At 43.2% G+C, this 19,463-nt stretch overlaps 1 protein-coding gene across 3 annotated transcripts in view; it reads left to right on the top strand.

Annotated features, from left to right (window-relative positions):
- The window catches only part of Rbms3 (RNA binding motif single stranded interacting protein 3), a 672,329-nt gene that overhangs the window by 441,547 nt on the left and 211,319 nt on the right, over window positions 1-19,463 (top strand). For all 3 annotated transcript variants that reach the window (XM_029481347.1, XM_021171492.2, XM_029481346.1), the window contains exon 6: window positions 10,351-10,430. In XM_029481347.1, coding sequence (XP_029337207.1) covers window positions 10,351-10,430 — 80 coding nt within the window. The remainder of the gene's footprint in view (window positions 1-10,350; window positions 10,431-19,463) is intronic.

Here is a 19,463-nt window from a genome sequence, read left to right as displayed (position 1 = left end):
CACTTACTGACCACAACTCACCAAGTAGGTTAGGCTGGCTGACCAGGGAGCCCTAGGGATCTGCCTGTCTCTGTCTAGCTGGCACTAGGATTATAAGCCCATCCAACTATACCTGGCTTTTCATGTGGTGCTAGGAATCCACTCCAGATTGCCTTGCTCATGAACCGAATTATTTCCCCAATCACTCTTGAGTAACTTGATGACTAAGTGAAGCACTTCAGGTTTGGCTTGCTCATTTGGATTATCACAACGCACAAGAAAACTGAATTGACTGATGATAATAAGTCAACTCTAACCCATGGAGCAGTGCACGGTCATAGAAAACCAAAACAGAAAACAGCCTCAGCCCAACTCAGAGCTTAGATCGGTTCTTCTAGAAGCACACAGTATTGCAGACCCCATCAAAGGGAGATTCAGTGTCCCCTGGGAGAGCAGCTAGCTTATATTCATATGTAGTAAGCTGTAATATGTGTCTTGAGAATGTATCTCTATTTCGGTGGTCAAAGCCTGCACCGTAATTCACTGGGAATTTCACCCTGGCCATTCTTCACCACTAGATGTGATCCTAAGTCGTTCAAGAAATCTGAAATTCCTTTGACTAGAAAGAAACATGCCCCCCATTATTATTTTACTTGCAAGCTATACATTAATCTTCTTTGATAACCATCTCTTCAAAGTAAAAGGACTATCTTCAATTTATATTTAAAACGGTGAACATCAAAGCTTTGATTGGAATGCCAGTAGGGTGCACAGAAAAAAAAAAGTTCTTCGGGGTTCCCGAAACATGGAATAGAGTCTGAAATTGCAGCCATTTTATTCTTGTGTTTTCTTTTCTATTTTTAAAAAAGTCTCCTGTAACTTAAAACAATTTGGTGGGACCCTCGGGGTGGCACTTTAGAGCTGTGCCATAAAGCTCTTAAAACAGAATTGTATGGTGGGAATGTTGGTCATCAGGGCTCCTAGGGAGCTAGTGAGTGCAGCAGACTAGGCTGCCTGTGAAGATGAAGATCATACCCCAACATAAATCACTGAATCTGAAGTCACACAAGTATGCGCCCAAGTTTCCGTTTCCCATTCCCAGAAACAGGAAACCATTTGTCCAGGAAAATCACACAGAAGTGTTTTTGAGAGACCACCGAAGCCTCTGTAGGCCTGGAGAAGGGATTTGGGTGTGGGGTGGGGTTGAGCATTCTTTAGGCTCCAACATCTGGGAACCCAGACCCTCTTTAATAAAGCATTTAGTGTCCCCCAGGAGGCTGAAAGAGCATGAGAGGTCTGTACATGCACAGAGGCCCTCATGCTCGCTTGCGTTTCCTCCCTCTTCAGTGAACTCCTTTTGCTTGTCTTGGAGGCTTGCTTCCTTTGGTGACTTTTAACCTGTGGGCTGTACAGTGCTCTGCCCTTTCCTCTGGAATGAACAGAATGTCTGAACAGGTCATTGCCATCTTTCCTTTTCATTCATCAATTAAATAAAATCCACCAATTTATGTGAGTTTTAGACAAATACTAGCCTGCTTAGTAACAACCTATATAAATAGTAGGTTAAAAATAATCCTGCATATATTTTCTCCCATCCAAGTACTAATGAGGTCTGACTGCATTAGCCTGTGAGACCAGACAAGGTTAGACCAGACAAGGCTAGGCATATTCAGGGTGGTTTGACTGTAGACTTCTCATGTATTTTCTAGAAATGACTTTGATATCAATGATTTATTGCTTTACTGTCTAACTGGCACGTCTTGTTCTGTGTGCTCTTCCACCTCCTGAAATATAACGAGAAACAGAGATTTGCAATAAAATCAGCAACAAACACAGCAAGATTTTGCAAAATGTTATTAAGTAAATGCTAGTGTTTGCTTTGCTGGCAAATGTTTGACTGTTTTTAAATGACCACCAAATCAATCAAATTGTTTTGTTTCTATTGTTTGGGGTATGCTTCAGCTATCTATCTACCTTGACTCCATTGATGCGTTAAAACAAAACAAAACGAAACAAGCCCTGCCTAGTACGTTGCAGCATTCCTCTTGGCGTTCCTAAGGCACATGGGACCAGGAAATCAAATGTGACCAAGGAAAATCTCTCAAGGGTAAATTCAGTGATTGGTAATCTCCCCGCTGCAGCTGTGTCTGCATGAACACAGGTTACAGCTGTGTTTGCTGACACTGAAAAGAGAGGATCTTTCTGTCCGTAATTGTAATTCCTCTTCCAGTGGCTGGGCAGATGGGCAGATGTGACCCATGGGGAGATCAGCTGGCTGCTGATGCTACCAGCTTTGTCCTCTGCGTGCTCTCTCTCCTTCCTCTTTCCCCAGCCACTTCCTGTTTCATGTATGTGTGTGTTTGTGTGTGTTCTCATCATCCAACACATATGATCACGGGTGGAGAAGGCAGAGCCATCTGTTTTCCTCTGGATCTACTCAGAGCTCCGCCTTGATCAGTCAACTAGTTGTCCCTCAAACCCACAACACAGCCCTTTTCTCGGCGGTTATATGAGATAGTGTATTCAGGAGTCAGACACGAGCATCCTGAGAAAAGAGATCTGGGTTACCTGAAACGCTGTGTCCCTGTGTAAGAGCTTTCATGACGTTTTCATGGAAGCAGAACTAAGGAAGCCATAAATCGAGCCATTTTTCAAACGTGTGTCTGGAAAGCTCAGGAATGCAGGTTGCAAGAAAGCAGAGAAAACTTTGCCATAGTCCTCAGATGCTATTCAAAGGTGTCCAGAGCCTTCTGGTCAGAGGAAGCAAGCCGTGTGCTAAGTGAATACATTCAAAAGCTTCCAACCGATCGCAAGGTCATAAGGACGTTAAGTCAGACCCAGACCCAGGCACGAATTGGATTTTGAAGGAGCTGTTTGCAGGCTGGAAACACAGTTCTGAAAAAAAAACCTTTACCCACATGAAACTGTACTTGGTGAACTGAATTCCTAAGGAATTTGGGCCTGGTTAACCCTTTCACCCCCACTCCTGCTCTAAACAGTAATTAAGAAAGGATGGGGAGGGCGCATCCCTGGGGTCATGGGTTTTCAGGCCAGTGGATGATGCTCAGATCTATAGAGAAGATATACCTGAAGATGCATCCCTTTATTGCTCACATGTTAAATTTGAGGCACTCTGGTTTTCCAAACTCCCTCCCCCAGCTTTCTGTAAGTTGGTCTGTCCCCTTGACTCTCTACATCTTTGTGGTGGCAGGTCATACTTCTGCATGGGCTAGGAATAATTTGTTTGTATCTCTCTCCTGTACATCTTATCTATAATTTTTCTATATTTAAAAACTTGAGGCCTCTTCCTAACACATGAGATGCATTTATTCGTTTCCCATTTTAGTTCATCTGATTAGAATGCCTTTGGTTTCCTAAATACCAGCAACTACTTAAGATGCTGTATCACCGAGATGTACATGAACAGAGGAAGTCTGCTTTAGTGAACTTATACTTTATTGGTTTTATGGAAATGACTGGATATAATAAGTAGTTGGATATAAAATTACTACAACATCACATGATCAAATTAAATATCGGACTGCGATTCAGAGTACTGGAGCAGAGAACCTGAGCTGTGTGGGACAACTCTTAGAATAAGGAATATGTAAATATTTCAGTATGCAAGTGATAAGAAGAAATCTCTAGGGAGCTGCGAAGTTAAAAACAATCCTGCTAAGAGGAAAAGGAAGTAAAGGATATTGGGGGGAGGGGAGGAGTGGGGGGGCAGGTTTGGCAAGTTTGGGAAACAGAAGACTCAGTGGCTAAACCACAAAGCAAGAGGCTGCCATACCTATTATCTAAGAATAAAATGTGACTTAAGGTCAAGGAGATTAATTAAAAACTCGTTTGGAAAGTCCTGAGCTTCAAAGTGTATGCTTTGTGCTGTGGTGCAGGTGACAGGGGATAGGATGCCTAGTGCTGACCTCAGGCCTCCCTGCATGCCAGGTAAGTTCTCTGGCACTGGCTCTCAGCATGCCCAGGGTTCACTGGTGTCCCAGAGGGTCTTGGATTCACACTGGGTGGTTAGGCCTGGAGCCTTCAATCCTGAGCCCTTTCAGTAGTGAGCATCATAGACAAACAAGACAAACACTTCCAGATCTCAATGTGCTCCTCCAAAACCCCACACCAGAGTCAAGGACACTAACACGGAAATGCCCAAAGAACCCATCTGCAAGCCTGGTTACCCAGATGACAGCCTGTCTCTCTTGACTCTGTTTGTAGATGGCTTGCTTAGAAGAGATCAAGCCATTTTGGTTTTAATTTTCTAATTTCTTTAATCCAAGATCCTTCTGGAAATCTCAGTTTGGCCTAAACATAGAATTAGATGAGAATGCACGTAGAGAAGAGTATCACACACTCTCAGGTAACACGTCTTTACCTGGGACTCTGAGGGAGAAAGACACTTTCTGCACTGGGTCGAAAGAAAAGCCATCTGTCTCCTTGCCTGTTTTTTTGAAATATACATTTTCTGTGGTTACTTTTTCATTTCTCTATCATTGATCAAGTCGATGGATGTGGGTTCAGCGCATTATTCATTTCTCCATTGAGGAGATGAAGATGAACGGTAGAACTGTGGGTAGAGTCATGGGAACTGAACCTTGATAGAGAGATGGAAGCCAGACTGATGCCAGGAAGCTCCTGCCACCTTCAGGTGGCAGGGACAAGCAGAGGCCAAATGCCTCAGACACAGAGCTGAAACAGGCAGAAAATAAGGAAGAGTCGCTCAGATTTCTTCTCTATTAAAAACGAAATATTGGGGTGGGACCACCGTATATTATGGTCTGTGTGGCGGGCAGAAGACAGCTCTCCAGGAAGTGGTCCCCTCCTCCCCCTTGTCAGGCAGCCTCTCTCCCTTGTTTCTGTTCTTCCTACTCAGGCTAGGTGACCCATGAGCTTCAAGGTAGTTCTCTTCTTTTGTCAGAAGTCCAGGGTCATCATTATTGGCATGGTGAGTCTTAATAAGACAGGCATAAAAATCAGGAAACTGATAACGTCATCTTGTCAGTAAGAGCTCCAAGTGTCTGACACTCTTCCTGTCCTAGGATTTAGTTCAGGACCCTGTTCAACTATGTAGTTGTACCTCTTCTGCCTGCTCAAGTCTGTGACAGCTCCTCTGGCTTTTTAGTTAATTAATTAATTAATTTTGGTCTTCTCGGATAGTCGTGCATCTAAGTTCTGGAGAATCTCTCTGTGTCTGAAATTGCCTGATGCTCTCTCCATGATAGGACCTGCATCTCCAGTGGACTCTTGAGAACAATGTGCTTCAGATGACGGTCCTTTCTTGTCATCCCATGTCAGGGTGTATCGATAGGATCATCTAAGAACATCTCTCCAGTTAGGAGGATGTAGGATAAAGACGGAAGGGAGCCTGAGTGAGATGTAATGAACCAGCCTAGGAGCTTAGAAGGGATGTTGGGAGTCGGCGGTCATCCTCAACTTGACAACATAGAATCACCCAGAAAGAGAATCTCAATGAGGGGTTTCATATATCATGTTGGCCTGTGGCCATGTCTGTGGTGATTGCCTTTAATTAAGTTGACTGCTCTGAAAGGTCCGGCCTATGATGGGCAGCACCATACCTTAGGATCAGATTCTAAACTGTAAGAGAGTGGAAAAACCGGGCAGAGTACAAGCAAGCAAGGGAGCATGCGCGAAAGCATTTCCCTCCCATTAAAGCAAGGGAGCTTGTGAGCACGCATTTCCCTCCAATTGACTGCGTGTGAGGCATTAGTGAAGTTCCTGCCCTGACCTCCTCACAGTGATGAACTGGATGCCACCTTGAATTTTAAGCTGAAATAAACCCCTTTGTCCCCTAAATTGCCTTTTTAAATTTTTTGGTCAGGGTATTTTATCACTGCAACAGAAATGAAACTCAGGCAGATGGCAAGGCTGACGGTGGTGGTCTATCTTCTCTAAAACATCTCAGGAGAGACAGGAGGAACCGCTTCTAGACCAGGTCATCTGCCAACCAGTCTTCAGGGAGGACGCTCATGGCGGTCACATGCTGATTTTTCTTTAAATCTCTGTAATGGAGAGAATAATAACTTGAGACAATTTTAACTCTTTAGTACTGTGGTGCATTTTTATTTATTTAACCTTTTCATTACTGTGTGAAAACGCACGTGATGTCTTTTGATCAAACCCATGCTGCTCCTGCCCACCCCTGTAATTCCTCCAATGTGATTTCCATGGTTATCTCCAAAGTTCATGTATTCCCTGCCCACCTTTAAATCCACTGAGTGCAGCTGATGCTGCTTGCATGCACATGGCTATAGGGCCATCTGCTTGAGCACGGGTAGCAACTCAAGGGCCACATCCCTAAAGAAAGCCGACTTAATAATGGGGCTCTTAGTGTGTGTGGGCATGTGGCTCACTGGCAAAGCCTTTTCTTAGCATGTCTGATGCCCCATGCATCATCCCCAGCACAGTAAAGCCAGACAGCTTTCAATGCCAAGCAGTGCCCACAGACACATTGCTGAGAGGAGTGAGTCGTAAATGCTGAACCACCAAGATGTTGTGGAGTGTGCAGGGGTGGCTAGCAGGGTTTGCTTTACTGTTTGGTATGTGTCCTGAGAATGGTGCCCAACTAACTGGAAGAGAGCAAGTTGCCAGTCAGCCTAGCCTACTTGGTGGGTAGATTCTGTCTCTAAGAGAAGATAGATGGTGCCTGAGGAATGTCTCTTGATGACTAACCTTTACCATATGAGTGCCATGAGAGCACATGTGAGTGTGTATGTGTACATGCATATGCTTGTGCACACACACATACACACACACACACACAGGCACAAACCTAAAACAGATTTTTTAAAAAGAATGGTTTTGGATCTGTGTTCAATCAGAGATGATGCACCTAACCCTCAAGAGACTGGAGGCCCCAGGGAGTTTAGAGGTCAGGTGGGGTAGGGGTGGGGACATCCACATGGAGACAGGGGTGGGCAATGGGGAGGAGGTTCGGGATATGGAGCAGTCGGAGGGTGAACAGGGGCAGGGGATAAAATCTGGAGTGTAAAAATTAATTAATTAATTAATTAATTAATTAAAAATTTCCCTTGTCCTGGGGACTCACTATTGCCTTCTATGCTGCAATGGGTTAAGAAACAAATGACGTCATTTAATTTTGAAATGCTAGGAAAAGCAACACATTTTAGTCATTAAAATTCCTCTGATAGCTTTGACACTTTGCGTAAATCTGACCAGAAATGAGGATGTTTGGCTCCTAAAGTTAGATGTTGCATGTTACCAATAGTTTGTCCAATGCCCGTGATTGCAAAACGCCAAACATTTCACAAGAGCGGAAACCTCTAATTAAGCATAGCATGTGACGATGGAGTGGATTTGTTTTTAAATCCATGGCTTATAACGCTTAGAGCTTTCAGATCTTGACCTGAGAGGACTCTGTTGAGGTGAGGGAGTTAAGCTGAACATGGGTTTCCACAAGACTTCCTTCCTCTGTGGGTAAAGCCTGATCCAGAACATTCGACCAGTGCTGGAGCAGGTTCTCGTGTGTTTTAGTTTGACTGTGAATTGTGTGAGCTGTAATATCAGTTTCCCTCCTCGGGAGCAGTTGTTGCGAAGAAGAGGAAGAAGAGGAATAAGACTTATGGGAGGAAGAGAGGGAGGAGGAGGAAGAGAAGGAGGGGAGGTGGGTAGAGAGAAGGAAGAAGAGTTGGAGGAGAGGCTGCTGTAGCAGCAACAACAACGGAATCCTTTAGTATGTTTCAAATGACTGAAGCCAGCAGTTATAAGTCATGAGGCAAGAAAGAAACAGGCCCTTGAACGTGTGTTTACATTCAAACAGCAGACCTAAGAAGCCCCCTGAAGCTTTACCCCATGCCTGGCGCCTCCTAAGAGCCTGGTTAAAGCATTGTCCGATGAAGGGTTGACCCCACCCAGGCGCTGTTCTGCAGGGCACAGAAGGGCTCAGCTACTTTCTAGAAGAATGGAGGCACTGTGCTGAGCCAGGATGGCTGCAAGGGGCCTGGAAAGGCAGCTGCTGCCAGTGGGGACTTGAGAGCACTCCTGTCAGCTTCAAGCCTTGCATGGGCCAGATTTCAGAGAGCTTCAGCTAGCAGCCGCACCGAGCACTTAATTGTGAAACTTGAGAAGAAAATAGGCATGTGCTGGCTAATACGGGTATTCACCTACAGGTCTCACTTTTGTTCTGTTTCCAGAACATTGGCTCTGCCTCTTTGTCAGCTCCTGGAGGCCCCGAGCCAGTGTTTCTGGGGCAGCTTTGCCATGATCAGGTGTGGCCCCATGTATCCAAATGAAATTGTCACTGTTGAGTGATACAATGTAACATCACAGAAAAGTCGTTCATTGCATTTACTCTCTCAAAGAGTCTCTAATGGCTCACAGCAGACAGCTACTTAGTTAGATCTGAATGAACCCAAAGCAAGCCATCTCCACGGCTACCTTTGTGTTCCTAGAAAGAGCCCCTCATCAGGCCCGCCACAGCTAGAAAATGGCTTTAAGAAAAGATGATCCTATTTAGAACCCAGAAGGGAGACTTGAAACTTTCAAACCGGAGTAAAAATAGGCTGGCTGTGCACGTGGAGTGGATAGCAGCCCATTTTCTTTTTAGCTTGTTCTGTATTCCCCAAATCAGCAATTGCACATTGCAACCTTCAGCTATGTTTGGTCTTCGTTTAGAATTATATGTCATTTTAGGACAAAGAGAAAGGATTTGATTTGTGGGGGTTTGCAAGCAGCATTTAGTCTCCTTTGTCTGCTATCTGCGTGAGCTCAGTGAGAGACTTCACAGAGAAGGGACTCTCAAGGCGTGAGCCTTCTGTCTTTAACTCCAAGAATGAAATGCCCTTAATATACCATCTGTGGGAGTTAAGGGCTCCCGTTTCCTCTCCCATTCATGTGTCTACCCAGGATGAAGCTTTTCCTCAAAGAGGTAACAGGGAGTAGATCTCATGTGGGAAGATAGGGAAACAGAACTAGAATTGCTTTGTTCCTAGAAAAGGAAGTTTCAAAAAAAAACAAAACAAAAATCCTTATAGAAACAGGAAGCATATAGTTTAAGGGTTCCTCTCATTAAATAATGGATAAAATTTTCTCTCTTTCTCTCTGTATTTATATATTTAAATTTATATATTTATTATATTTTAATTTTCATTTCTGGGGTTGAAGGGATGAGTCTGTAGTTATGAGCATGTATTGTTCTTCCAGAAAACATGAATTCAGTTCCCAACAGCCACCTGGGGTGGATCACAGCCACCTGTAACTCCAGCTCTGGGGGAATCGGACTTCTCTTTTTTGCCTCCACAGGTGCTATTCACACACAACTCCTCCCCACCCCAAACATACACTTAAGTAAAAATATAGTAATGAAAATTGAACACTATGGAGCCAGTGTCGGTGGAGGCTGGCAGCTTGCTTGCACTCTGTCCAGCCCAGGCTGCTTAGTGAGCTCCAGGCCAGTGAGAGATCCTGCCTCAAGAAACAAGCTGAGTGCCAGCCAAGGTTTCCTTTGGTCTCCACACAGATACAAGTGTACACACACACACACACACACACACACACACTTGAAGAAACAACAAGAACGTATACAATTAGATTTTTTTGAGAATTCTTGGAAATGTACCTGAGCCATGGCAGCCATTCCAAGGTCAATGTGATGCTGGGAGGTGCTGAAAGAGATCTCTCCGTATGTTATACATGAGATGCTGACGTTGTACACACAGAATAACTCATTGTACAAATATGGGCACCTGGTATTAAAAATAAAAAATAGGAGAATAGTCAAAATTCCAAAATGAAGCAAGGATAGGTTTGCATGCTTTTAGCTTCTTGCTACCTGTGGTAGCCCCAAATAACTGCCTCTAGGTATCTTTCACACATTGACTTTTCAATAAAAGTGCCATGGGGCTGATAACTGTCCCACTGGTCCCTGCCCAGGCAGCAAGCTATTCAAATCAATTTCATCATCCTCACAGTGCAGCTGAGTTGTTACAGCATAGGCCTTAACCATGGCTGGGTGTTGGTTCACATCCCAGCTCCATCCACCACTTACAGAGAGGTAAAGTTTCCCTCCTCCAGCCTCCATGCCCCCGTCTCTCAGGGCCACATCATTCCTTCAGTCATTCAGTCATTTGGTGAATATCTAGTGAGTGCTTTCAACTGCCAAGAGGCCTGTGTGGAAGGAAGAAAATGTCTCAGACTATCTCCATGATATCCACGTGGACCTCACAGTGTCTCATCAGTCCCTAACAGTAGCTATGACAACAGATGATAGCCCATGTGCATATGACAAAGCAAGCTTGTCCATCTCTTTCTTGATTATTTTTTAAAAGAACAACTAGACAAAAGTCTATAACCTCACGTTCACCTCCCCATACTTTTCTCCCCCCCTAGAATGGAGTCTACGGAAAAATGTGAAGTGGTGATTCAACATTTTAATGGAAAATATCTGAAAACACCACCAGGCATCCCAGGTAAGAAATTCCATTAGAAATCACTAAAAAGCATTTAAGCTTATGGCTATTGTTGAATCATTTACATGCTGTTGGGTGCTGGACAGGCGGGGAGGCTGTTGTCAATGTGCGCTCATGTCTTTTTCCAAATCAGCATGTGCTGTTTAGAGTGTGCAGTGTATGCACAAGTGTATGTGAGTGCACATGTCTACACACTCACATGATAAGGCTGGAGGAGACCACTGGGTATCTCCCTTATCCATCTCATCTGTATCTCCTGAGACACTGTTTTGCACTAAACCTCAAGCTCACCATTTCGGTTCTATTGTTGGCCAGTGAGCTTCAGGGATGCACCTGTCTCCACCTCCTACGGCATAACCATGCCTACTGTTTACATGAATGTTGGAGATTTTAGCATCTGCCCTCATGCTTGTGTAGCAAGCACTTCACACACCATGCCAACTCCCCAGCCCATAAATGTGTGTGTGTGTGTTTAATCACCATGTAATGACTCACTCCCAGACTTCATTGGCCCGTGTGTGAATCTGTGCTGCTGATTCCAGGAAGTGGATTGGAAGTGCAGGTGTACTTAAGATGAGGGATGCTTGTGATTCTCAACATGAGCGCTGAATCCTTCAGCTGCCATTTATTAAGTGGCTATGCAGCGATATTCATAGAAGAGTCGGAAAGCTCATGCTGGACCCCAAACAGCACTTTCCACTTGTAAGAATAATGTGCAAAGATAAGTAAGTGCTTAGAAACTTTATGGCAATTTGATAGCCATGAAACCTGAGTGCAAAAAAATCATATTTTATAATAATATATGTGACACTTTGAGAAATTATTAAAAGCTCAAGTTTGTACTATCTCCAGGCATTTACTATTGTCCTGAGGAAGACATATTAAGATTTTTATATGCACTGTAAAAAGATACCTCTTCATGCTATTAAGAGTTACATTTAACATTAAAATATATATATCATAACTATCAGAATTATGAACATCTTAACTCAGCTTAATCTGGTAGGGTGCAAGAAAGAAAGGTGTTTGATGTTGGACGACCATGAGACCTAGGCATAGTTGTTCAAGCCTGTCATCCCAGCCCTTGGGAAGTGGTGGCAGGGGCATCAGGAGTTTGAGATCATCTTCAGCTACATAGAGACTTTAAGGACAGCTTGGGCTATTTGAAATATTTTGTCCAAAAATAGTATTGCATATTTATACATAAAAAATTAGGATTGGATGAAGCGCTGTACTGAGAAAAATTATAGTGTATGAGAAAAGTCCTAATGACTCTTGGTGACTTTATTGGTCTTTGACAATGGGCTGTCTCAGTGGAAATAAGTATGTATATATTATATGTATGCACAACTATGTATATTAATTAATATTCTGAGTTTCAACAGTTACTACTGTAGCTAATCTGTCATTGAAATCCTTCAAAGGGTTTGGGAATTTGGCTTCTAAATTCTGTAAAACAGAGTGACATTACATAGAGGAGAACATGTGAACAAAAAAGAGATATTTTGGTAGACTAGATGGGGCTTTCATCCTGATTTGGTAGTTTGGGGAGAAGGAGGAAAAACAGAAAGGTCCTTCCTGAGGATGCTTGGATGATCTTGGATGATGCAGAAGATGCAAAGGCAGACCATTGGTTAATCAGTGTGTGTGTGTGTGTGTGTGTGTGTGTGTGAAAGCTGTGCCTTCACTTGGTTAGCTTCCATGCAGAACATCCCCTGGGAACTGACTACGTCACGATCCACTTGGAGACATATGGTGTTGTTAAGAAAGGCAGTAACAGTTTTCTTCTCAGCATGGAAGCTGTCTTTGCATTTTAGGAGAAATACTGTGGGCTTTTTTCCCCTTTTAATATAAATAGACATCTTAAGACATTCTACATTCTGCCCAGAACTGTCATTGAATATAGGAGGTGTGTGTGTGTGTGTGTGTGTGTGTGTGTGCGCGCGCTTGTGCATGTGCATGTGTGCTGGGGGTTGTGTTATTTTTCTGAAACAGAGTCTCCTGCTGAGATTTGGTGAGACTGGCTGGCTAATGTCTCCAGTTATCTGCCTATCTCCCCTTTTCCAGGGCTAGGATTACAGACACTCACCTCCATGTGCCATGCCTGGCTTTCGCATGCATACTGTGTGTCTGACCTCAGGAGTCTGTATTTGCAGAGCAAGCTCTTTACTGACCTAGCCATCTTCCCAGCCTTTCCATTTTCCTCACCTTAATCCCAGTTTACCCAACAGATGTCTGCATATGTCAAAGGCATTGAACTAGGTGTGAATCACATGATTATGTTAAAAGGTTAAACAATGGAGAAACAATCACTAATTCAATTTTGAGCATAGATTTTTAACATTATAGGTCTCTTCCTTTGAGAAAACAAAGGCATGCTAAAATCCATCTTGACCTGACAGGTTTGGAAATATTTTGTTTGGTTTTCCCCAAATGTACAGGTAATTAAAACAATTTAATGCTAAAGACAGAGAAAGTTCCTACATCTCCCTAAATGTCCCTGCATCGTTCTTGTGTACACGGGCAGGGATAGGCAGCTTTTTAATATCATAGCTACACCCAATGGAAGCGTGGTGCATAGCAAGTTTGCTCGAGAGTTTTCAGCCCCTTGTTATCTCATGGGAACAAGAAAGGCAGCAGCATGGCTTGGTTATGAAATACTCAGAGATGGAACTCTATGCTTCAGGGGTTCCCTCTCGGTCCAAGAGAAATAAGAATGCTCTACTGGTCACCAGGAGGTCACAAATTTGCCTTTATTTATGTACAGTTCTGGAAGTCAAATAAGCTCAATAAAAACCTTCAAATGCTAACTGAAGATATGAAATCTTCAATATGTAAATCTGACGTGAAATACAAGAGAACCTTGTAAGAGATGGGTTTTTGGATGAATGGTACTACAGAAAAGTGTCCCCATAGGATGCAGTGTAGACGCTATATCAGCTGGGCTCAGACTGGGCATATGGTGTCTATATGGATTGATGCCTATAGCTTTATGTTGATACATTTGAAGTATTGTTTTCAGAACTCACATTGTTTAGAATGTTGTGTGTGTACACATGTGTGTGTGTGTCTATGTGTGTGTGTGTGTCTGTGTGTGTGTGTATGCACAAGAGAGTGCTGTTGCCTTCAGGTCATGGTATATATGGAGAGATTAGCAGACAGCCTCTGTGGTTAAGTGTTCCTTGCCTTCCATCTTGTTTAAGACAGGGTCTCTTGGTGGCTGTGTGTTCTAGGTATCCTGCTTCCACCTCCCATCATATTGTTGACAAATTGTGACCACAGACACTCATGCCACTCTACTCTGTCATTAAATGGGTTCTGGGGGTTTGAACGTGGGTTGCATGGTAAACTCTTTACACCTGAGCCTGATAGCCCAGAATCTCATCTCTTAATCAAGTTTTCTCTTCCCATGCAAAGACAAAGCGTTCAAGGTTACTAGGGATTCTTATATATAACTGGACAATCTCGGAGCCACCAGCGATATAACTAATGACACAGAGGCTTATTAATATTTTAAACCTTAGGCGTTTCAGCTTGAGCTACCTCTTAGCTACTCTAACAGACTAATCATGGCACTGTGTCTCACAGCACAGGGCCAGGTCTACCCCTCTGCTCCTTCCACTTCTGTGTCTGCTGGCTGCATCTCTGCCCCTTGGTTCAGCTTCCAGAATCCGTATCTCTTCCCAGAAGTTCTGCCTCCTACTTTCTTCCTGAATATTGGCCATCTGAACTTATTAAAGACAATCAGATGCAATCCTGGACTGCCTTAGGCAGGTGAGGAAGGAACAAATATTTATAAAATAGACTGGTGATGGCCCTCTGACAGTACAGAATTAGCAACTGAATATACATAGACCGTATGTATATGAAGGTATAGAAGAAGGTACTTACAGTATTTTGTGGTGGCTTTTTTTTTTGAAAAAGATTATTTTGATTTATATATGTGTACCTGCTAATCTGCATAGGTGTGTGTGTGTGTGTGTGTGTGTGTGTGTGTGTGATGGAAGTCAGGGAGGTTGTTGATTCCTTTAGAGTGGTAGTTACAGGGAGCTGTGAACCAACGTGAGTGTGAGGGTCTGCACTTACATCCTCTGGAAGAACAGGGTTTGTAACCACTGAGCTTCTGTCAAGCCTGTTTCCTTTGTTCTTTCTCTAATTCATCAGTTTTCTAACTCTTCTCAGTAGAATATTTGAGAAAGCCTGTCCTTCTGGTGGGTGCACCAATAATTTTTAACAATGGCATTAACTGATTGGCCCTACTTGAAACAAAGATAAGGGTGAGTGCAGTGCGATAAAAACTCACTGTCCAGAGTTCTCAGAGAGCTAATGATAGGTGTGCAGTTCCAAAGACAGCGATGACTCCACTCTCCTGCCTTAGCACAGTTCAATGTGTTTGGAGTCAGAAGCCTGTGGCTTTGTGCACAGGGATGCTTCCAAAGCAGTAATATTTAAATCTGTGCATGAGGAAGCTGTAGCCATGCACAGCAGCCCAAGCTCACTGAGTCCTAACAGGGCAGTGGGTACCGTCAGATGTTAAATCACCCATCATCCTGTCTCACTTTGTGTGAGCACAGAGCAGTCTGGGCCAGGTCACATCACTCGCTTCTTCTTCTGATGGTAATTTGGGGACGTCACACACACTGCTGAGCACACACATGGCGTTTTCACTCTGTCACCCTTGGCAATGATGATTACCCTTATAGGATCATCTGTGTGGCTAATTGCTGTGTCCAGGCAATCATGATCCCTGTGGTGCCATTTCTAGAAAGCATCAAGAAAAATAACTACTTGAACACCAAGCCTTGGCATGGTTATACATTTTAAATTCAGAACCATCGTTGCTAAGGACCTTTGAAAGGATACCATCTAACATTGATCTCTCTTTTTTTTTTTTTTTTTTTTTCGAGACAGAGTTTCTCTCTGTAGCCTTGGCTGTCCTGGAACTCACTTTGTAGACCAGGCTGGCCTCGATTACAAATCTGTGCCTCTGCCTCCCAAGTGCTGGGATTAAAGGCACACGCTACCACACCCGGCCACATTGATCTAATTTATGTAGCCAACACCATTTGTGCTTTGGTTATTGTGTGAATAATTTGCCCATCAAATATCAATTACACTTTTTTGTTGTTAATTTTCTCTTCGTAACACACAACAATGTGATTTTGACAAGAATGATATAGACGCCAACTTTTGACCATCCCAGCTCTCTCTGTACAGCTTGGCTCTTCCCGCTGATTCACAAAAAGCCTAATGTGAATGAGTAGATCCTGCATCATTCCATTCACACCTATTAGAGAATCCCCAAATGGTTCAAATGGATCAGGAACAAGGAAGAAGGAATGGGGGTGGGGAAGCAGATAGATGGCAGATATGTATAGATAGATAAATGTAGTGATAAATGATTGATAGATAGACAGATGGATAGATAGATAGATGATAGGTAGATAGATAGATAGATATGTAGATGTCTTCTTGGTAGATGATCGATAGACATATATAGATATATAATTGACAGGCATATAGTTGATAGGTATAAATCTAGGTAGATGGATAGATAAATGCCAAAAATCAAACGATAGAGCCTTAGGAGACCTGGCCAAGGAAGCTAAAAAAAAAGATCAAACATTATTGTTACCCCTACCATAGGAAGGTGAGGCCAGCCTCCTGTGTTGATCTGGGCCAGCTGTTTGAGCATAGCATCGCATCAGTACTATTAGCAGAAAGAGTTCCTGCAATATACACTCCTTCCCCTAAAGAGCAAAGATAACAGTGTTCCATAAATGTTGCATGTCCTGTGTATCGATCTTGATGTTTCCTGGATAAAATAAATGCTCATTAGTTGCTTGCCTGCCTCACCCCAGATATGTCTATGTCTTGTAATGAATTACACAGCTATGTTGGGCAGCCCCAAAGCTTTTCATTTTCAATGAGCTGGCAAAAGCGAAGATAAGTTCCCAGATACTTCAGGGCCCTGTAGGACATGAACTCGGAAGGATCACTTTGAAAGAGGCCCTGGAGTGGTGTTGACCCACAGTGTGGCAAAGCTTCCTCGTGTAAGGACACATATTGATGAGCGCAACCTACAGACTGCATTGAAAGACAATAAATCATGTTCAGCTCTCAGGCAAGACTTCTGCCTATGCGCACATATTTATGTCAGCAAAGCTGTCTTTCCAGACAGAATGGAATAATTCGGTCCTGTTAATAAGATTTTCTTATTCTTAGGTAATTGCTCTCAATTCCACCTGAACTCCAGGAGATCAGGGGAGTTGAAAGAGCTTGCTGTCTTATAGAATGCTTTCTATTTTAACAGGTCTTATCCACAGCAGCAATTTGGACCAGCTAAGAACCAGAGAAATCCTATCTTCTGTGACATAAAACTTGTTTATCCTTTATCCTCTTGGTGTGTTGGCATAGGAAATCCATTGTTTCATTTTTCTTGAAATAAGAAACAATATGTCAATCAGGAATGTATATGAACACTTCATGAGAGTGTCAGAGAAAATTTCTAAGAGTGACTTAGAAATATTTCATTAAAAGGAAATATTGGGCTGGTGAGATGATTAGGTGGGCAAAGGCATTTACTGAAAAGCCCATGGATTTGATCATCAGGAGTTTTCACACACACACACACACACACACACTAAATATAATCCAACTAGGTTAAGTAAGTAGCTGTTTAAATTTAACACTCTCTTCAAAAAAAGCAAATATCAACAGCATATTTGAGTACGTTAAAATACACAGTTTAAAATCTGAATAGTGAACAATCAACATAAGAATGCTTGTGAGTAGGAAGTTCTGGAGACCAACAGCATCGATGTTCCCTTCATACTTCATTCCAAGTCCAGAAACATAACTCTAGCCAGGAAGTACTAGGCTACACAGTTGGCAAAAATACAACCATATTGCTATGCTCAGATGCTACATTGCATTGTGGGAGAAAACCTCAGATGGGGGCTGGCAAGATGGCTCAGTGGGTAAAGATGCTCACTGCCAAGCCTGACAACCTGCACTCAATGACTAGAACCCACACAATGGACGTTGCGGTTGCGACCAACTTCTGAGTTGGTTTTGACTGCCATTCAAAGCATCATGTCACAGATCTATACACATGAACACACACACACACACACACACACACACGTATATACATACACATGTGTGTGCACAAACACACGCATACATGCACACACATGCATGCCTGCACACACACGAAGTCCATTCATAAGTGAAAATAAAACTCATATGTAAAACAGACACTGTAAAACACTCAACCCAATTGGCTATTTGTTTTAATTTCAGATAGTAAGTGGGCTTTAGTAATATTTAAGAGGAGTTGTTTTATGTTATTTCATTTTTTTTCTTTAACTGTTTTCAAAATTTGCATCATTATCTGTGCATGCAATGACTGTGGAAGTCAGAAAAGGGTGTTAGATCCCCTAGAATTGGAATTACAGTTGATTGTGGCTGATATGTGGGTGATAGAAATTGAGCCTGGGTTCCCTGCAGGAGCACCCAGTACTCTTAACCTCTGAGCCATCTCTCCACCCCTTAAATCTTGTATTCTCTTCTTTTGAGATGAATTCTCACATCTCTCAGGCTGGCTGCTGGTCTGGAGCTCATTACAGAGCCAATAGTTGATGTTGAGGTCCCGATGCTGCTGTTCTTGCCTCTGAATGCTAAGATTACCATTGTCTGCAGAGCTGGGACTGGAACCCAGGGCTTTGTGTTCATTTGGAAAGCACTTAGGAACTAATTTTCACAAGAATTCTCATATTTAGTATTGACAGTGCTTTCGAGATTATTTTTATGCATTTGATACATGGTAGGTTTGTAGAAAAGAAGTAGAATTATGCTGTTTAGTACCACTAAGCGACAAGATAACTTCATGGTCACTGGTGTCTTCAGATCTGGATGGCTTGGCAAATGACTTGGCCCAGCCTTTCTTAGCCCTCTGTGGGTCATACTAAACTTAGCAATGGTAAACACGTAATTGGTAGCTGATTTAAAATAGGAAAAAAAGACAAGGGTAATACAAGTGCAAACTGTATATTATGTTAGATAGAAACATGCGTTTATCTGGAAGGGACCAGAGAGGAAAGGAAAAGCAGAATCCTGTGCCTGGTGCCCATACCCTTCTGTCATCTACACTTAGTTACAGGTGACAATGGCCATTTCCAAGTCCTCTAACAGATCTCACCATGGAAACACATTTGTTTCTCCACTTCACCAACTCAGAATAAAATTGCCCAGGGCTTGCTCAACCAACTCAGGCCTTATACAAACTCTGGGGAACTGTCACCCCCGGGATAGGCCGACAGTGGTGGAATTGAGAGGAGAACCTAACTCGTACTCAGTCAGCAAGGCCTGTGGCATTAAACAGTATCCCCAGCCTTATTTTACTTTTTCAGTTCGAGACAACATCCCACGAAGTTGCCCGGATTAACTTTGAACTTACTCTGTAGCGCCGCTGCCCTTGGATTTATGCAACTTAACGATAATTGATTTATTTCAACTGACAATTCCAGGAAACAGTCCATCATGAAGGGGAAGTCATTCAAGGTAGCAGTAGTTTGAAGCAACTGCTCACATCACAGCCACAGTCAGGAAGCAGAGTGATTCACGCTGCTGCTCCGCTCACTTTTCTGCTTACACAGTCCAGGATCCCAACCAGGGAATGGTGCCACCCATAGTGGACATGCCTTCCCACCTCCATTAATACTCAGATACTCCCCCATAGGCATACCCAGGGGCCCCTATCCCAGGCCAGTCTAGATTCTGCTGCACAACAATAACCATCATAAATTCCTACTACCACTCTTCCACTTTGTCTCAGCTTTCCTGTTGGCTGGAATTTGAGGCTTGTAACACCAGGCTCAGAAAACAAAACAAAACAAAATGAGCATCTCAAGGAATGCACAGAAGTTCTTTGGCGGGCCGGGCGGTGGTGGCGCACACCTTTAATCCCAGCACTTGGGAGGCAGAGGCAGGCGGATTTCTGAGTTCGAGGCCAGCCTGGTCTACAAAGTG

This window comes from Mus caroli, chromosome 9 (assembly GCF_900094665.2).
Source record: "Mus caroli chromosome 9, CAROLI_EIJ_v1.1, whole genome shotgun sequence".
NCBI classification, from domain to species: domain Eukaryota; kingdom Metazoa; phylum Chordata; class Mammalia; order Rodentia; family Muridae; genus Mus; species Mus caroli.
Note: the sequence above shows the minus strand (reverse complement) of the source record. Positions and strands in the feature narration are given on the sequence as shown.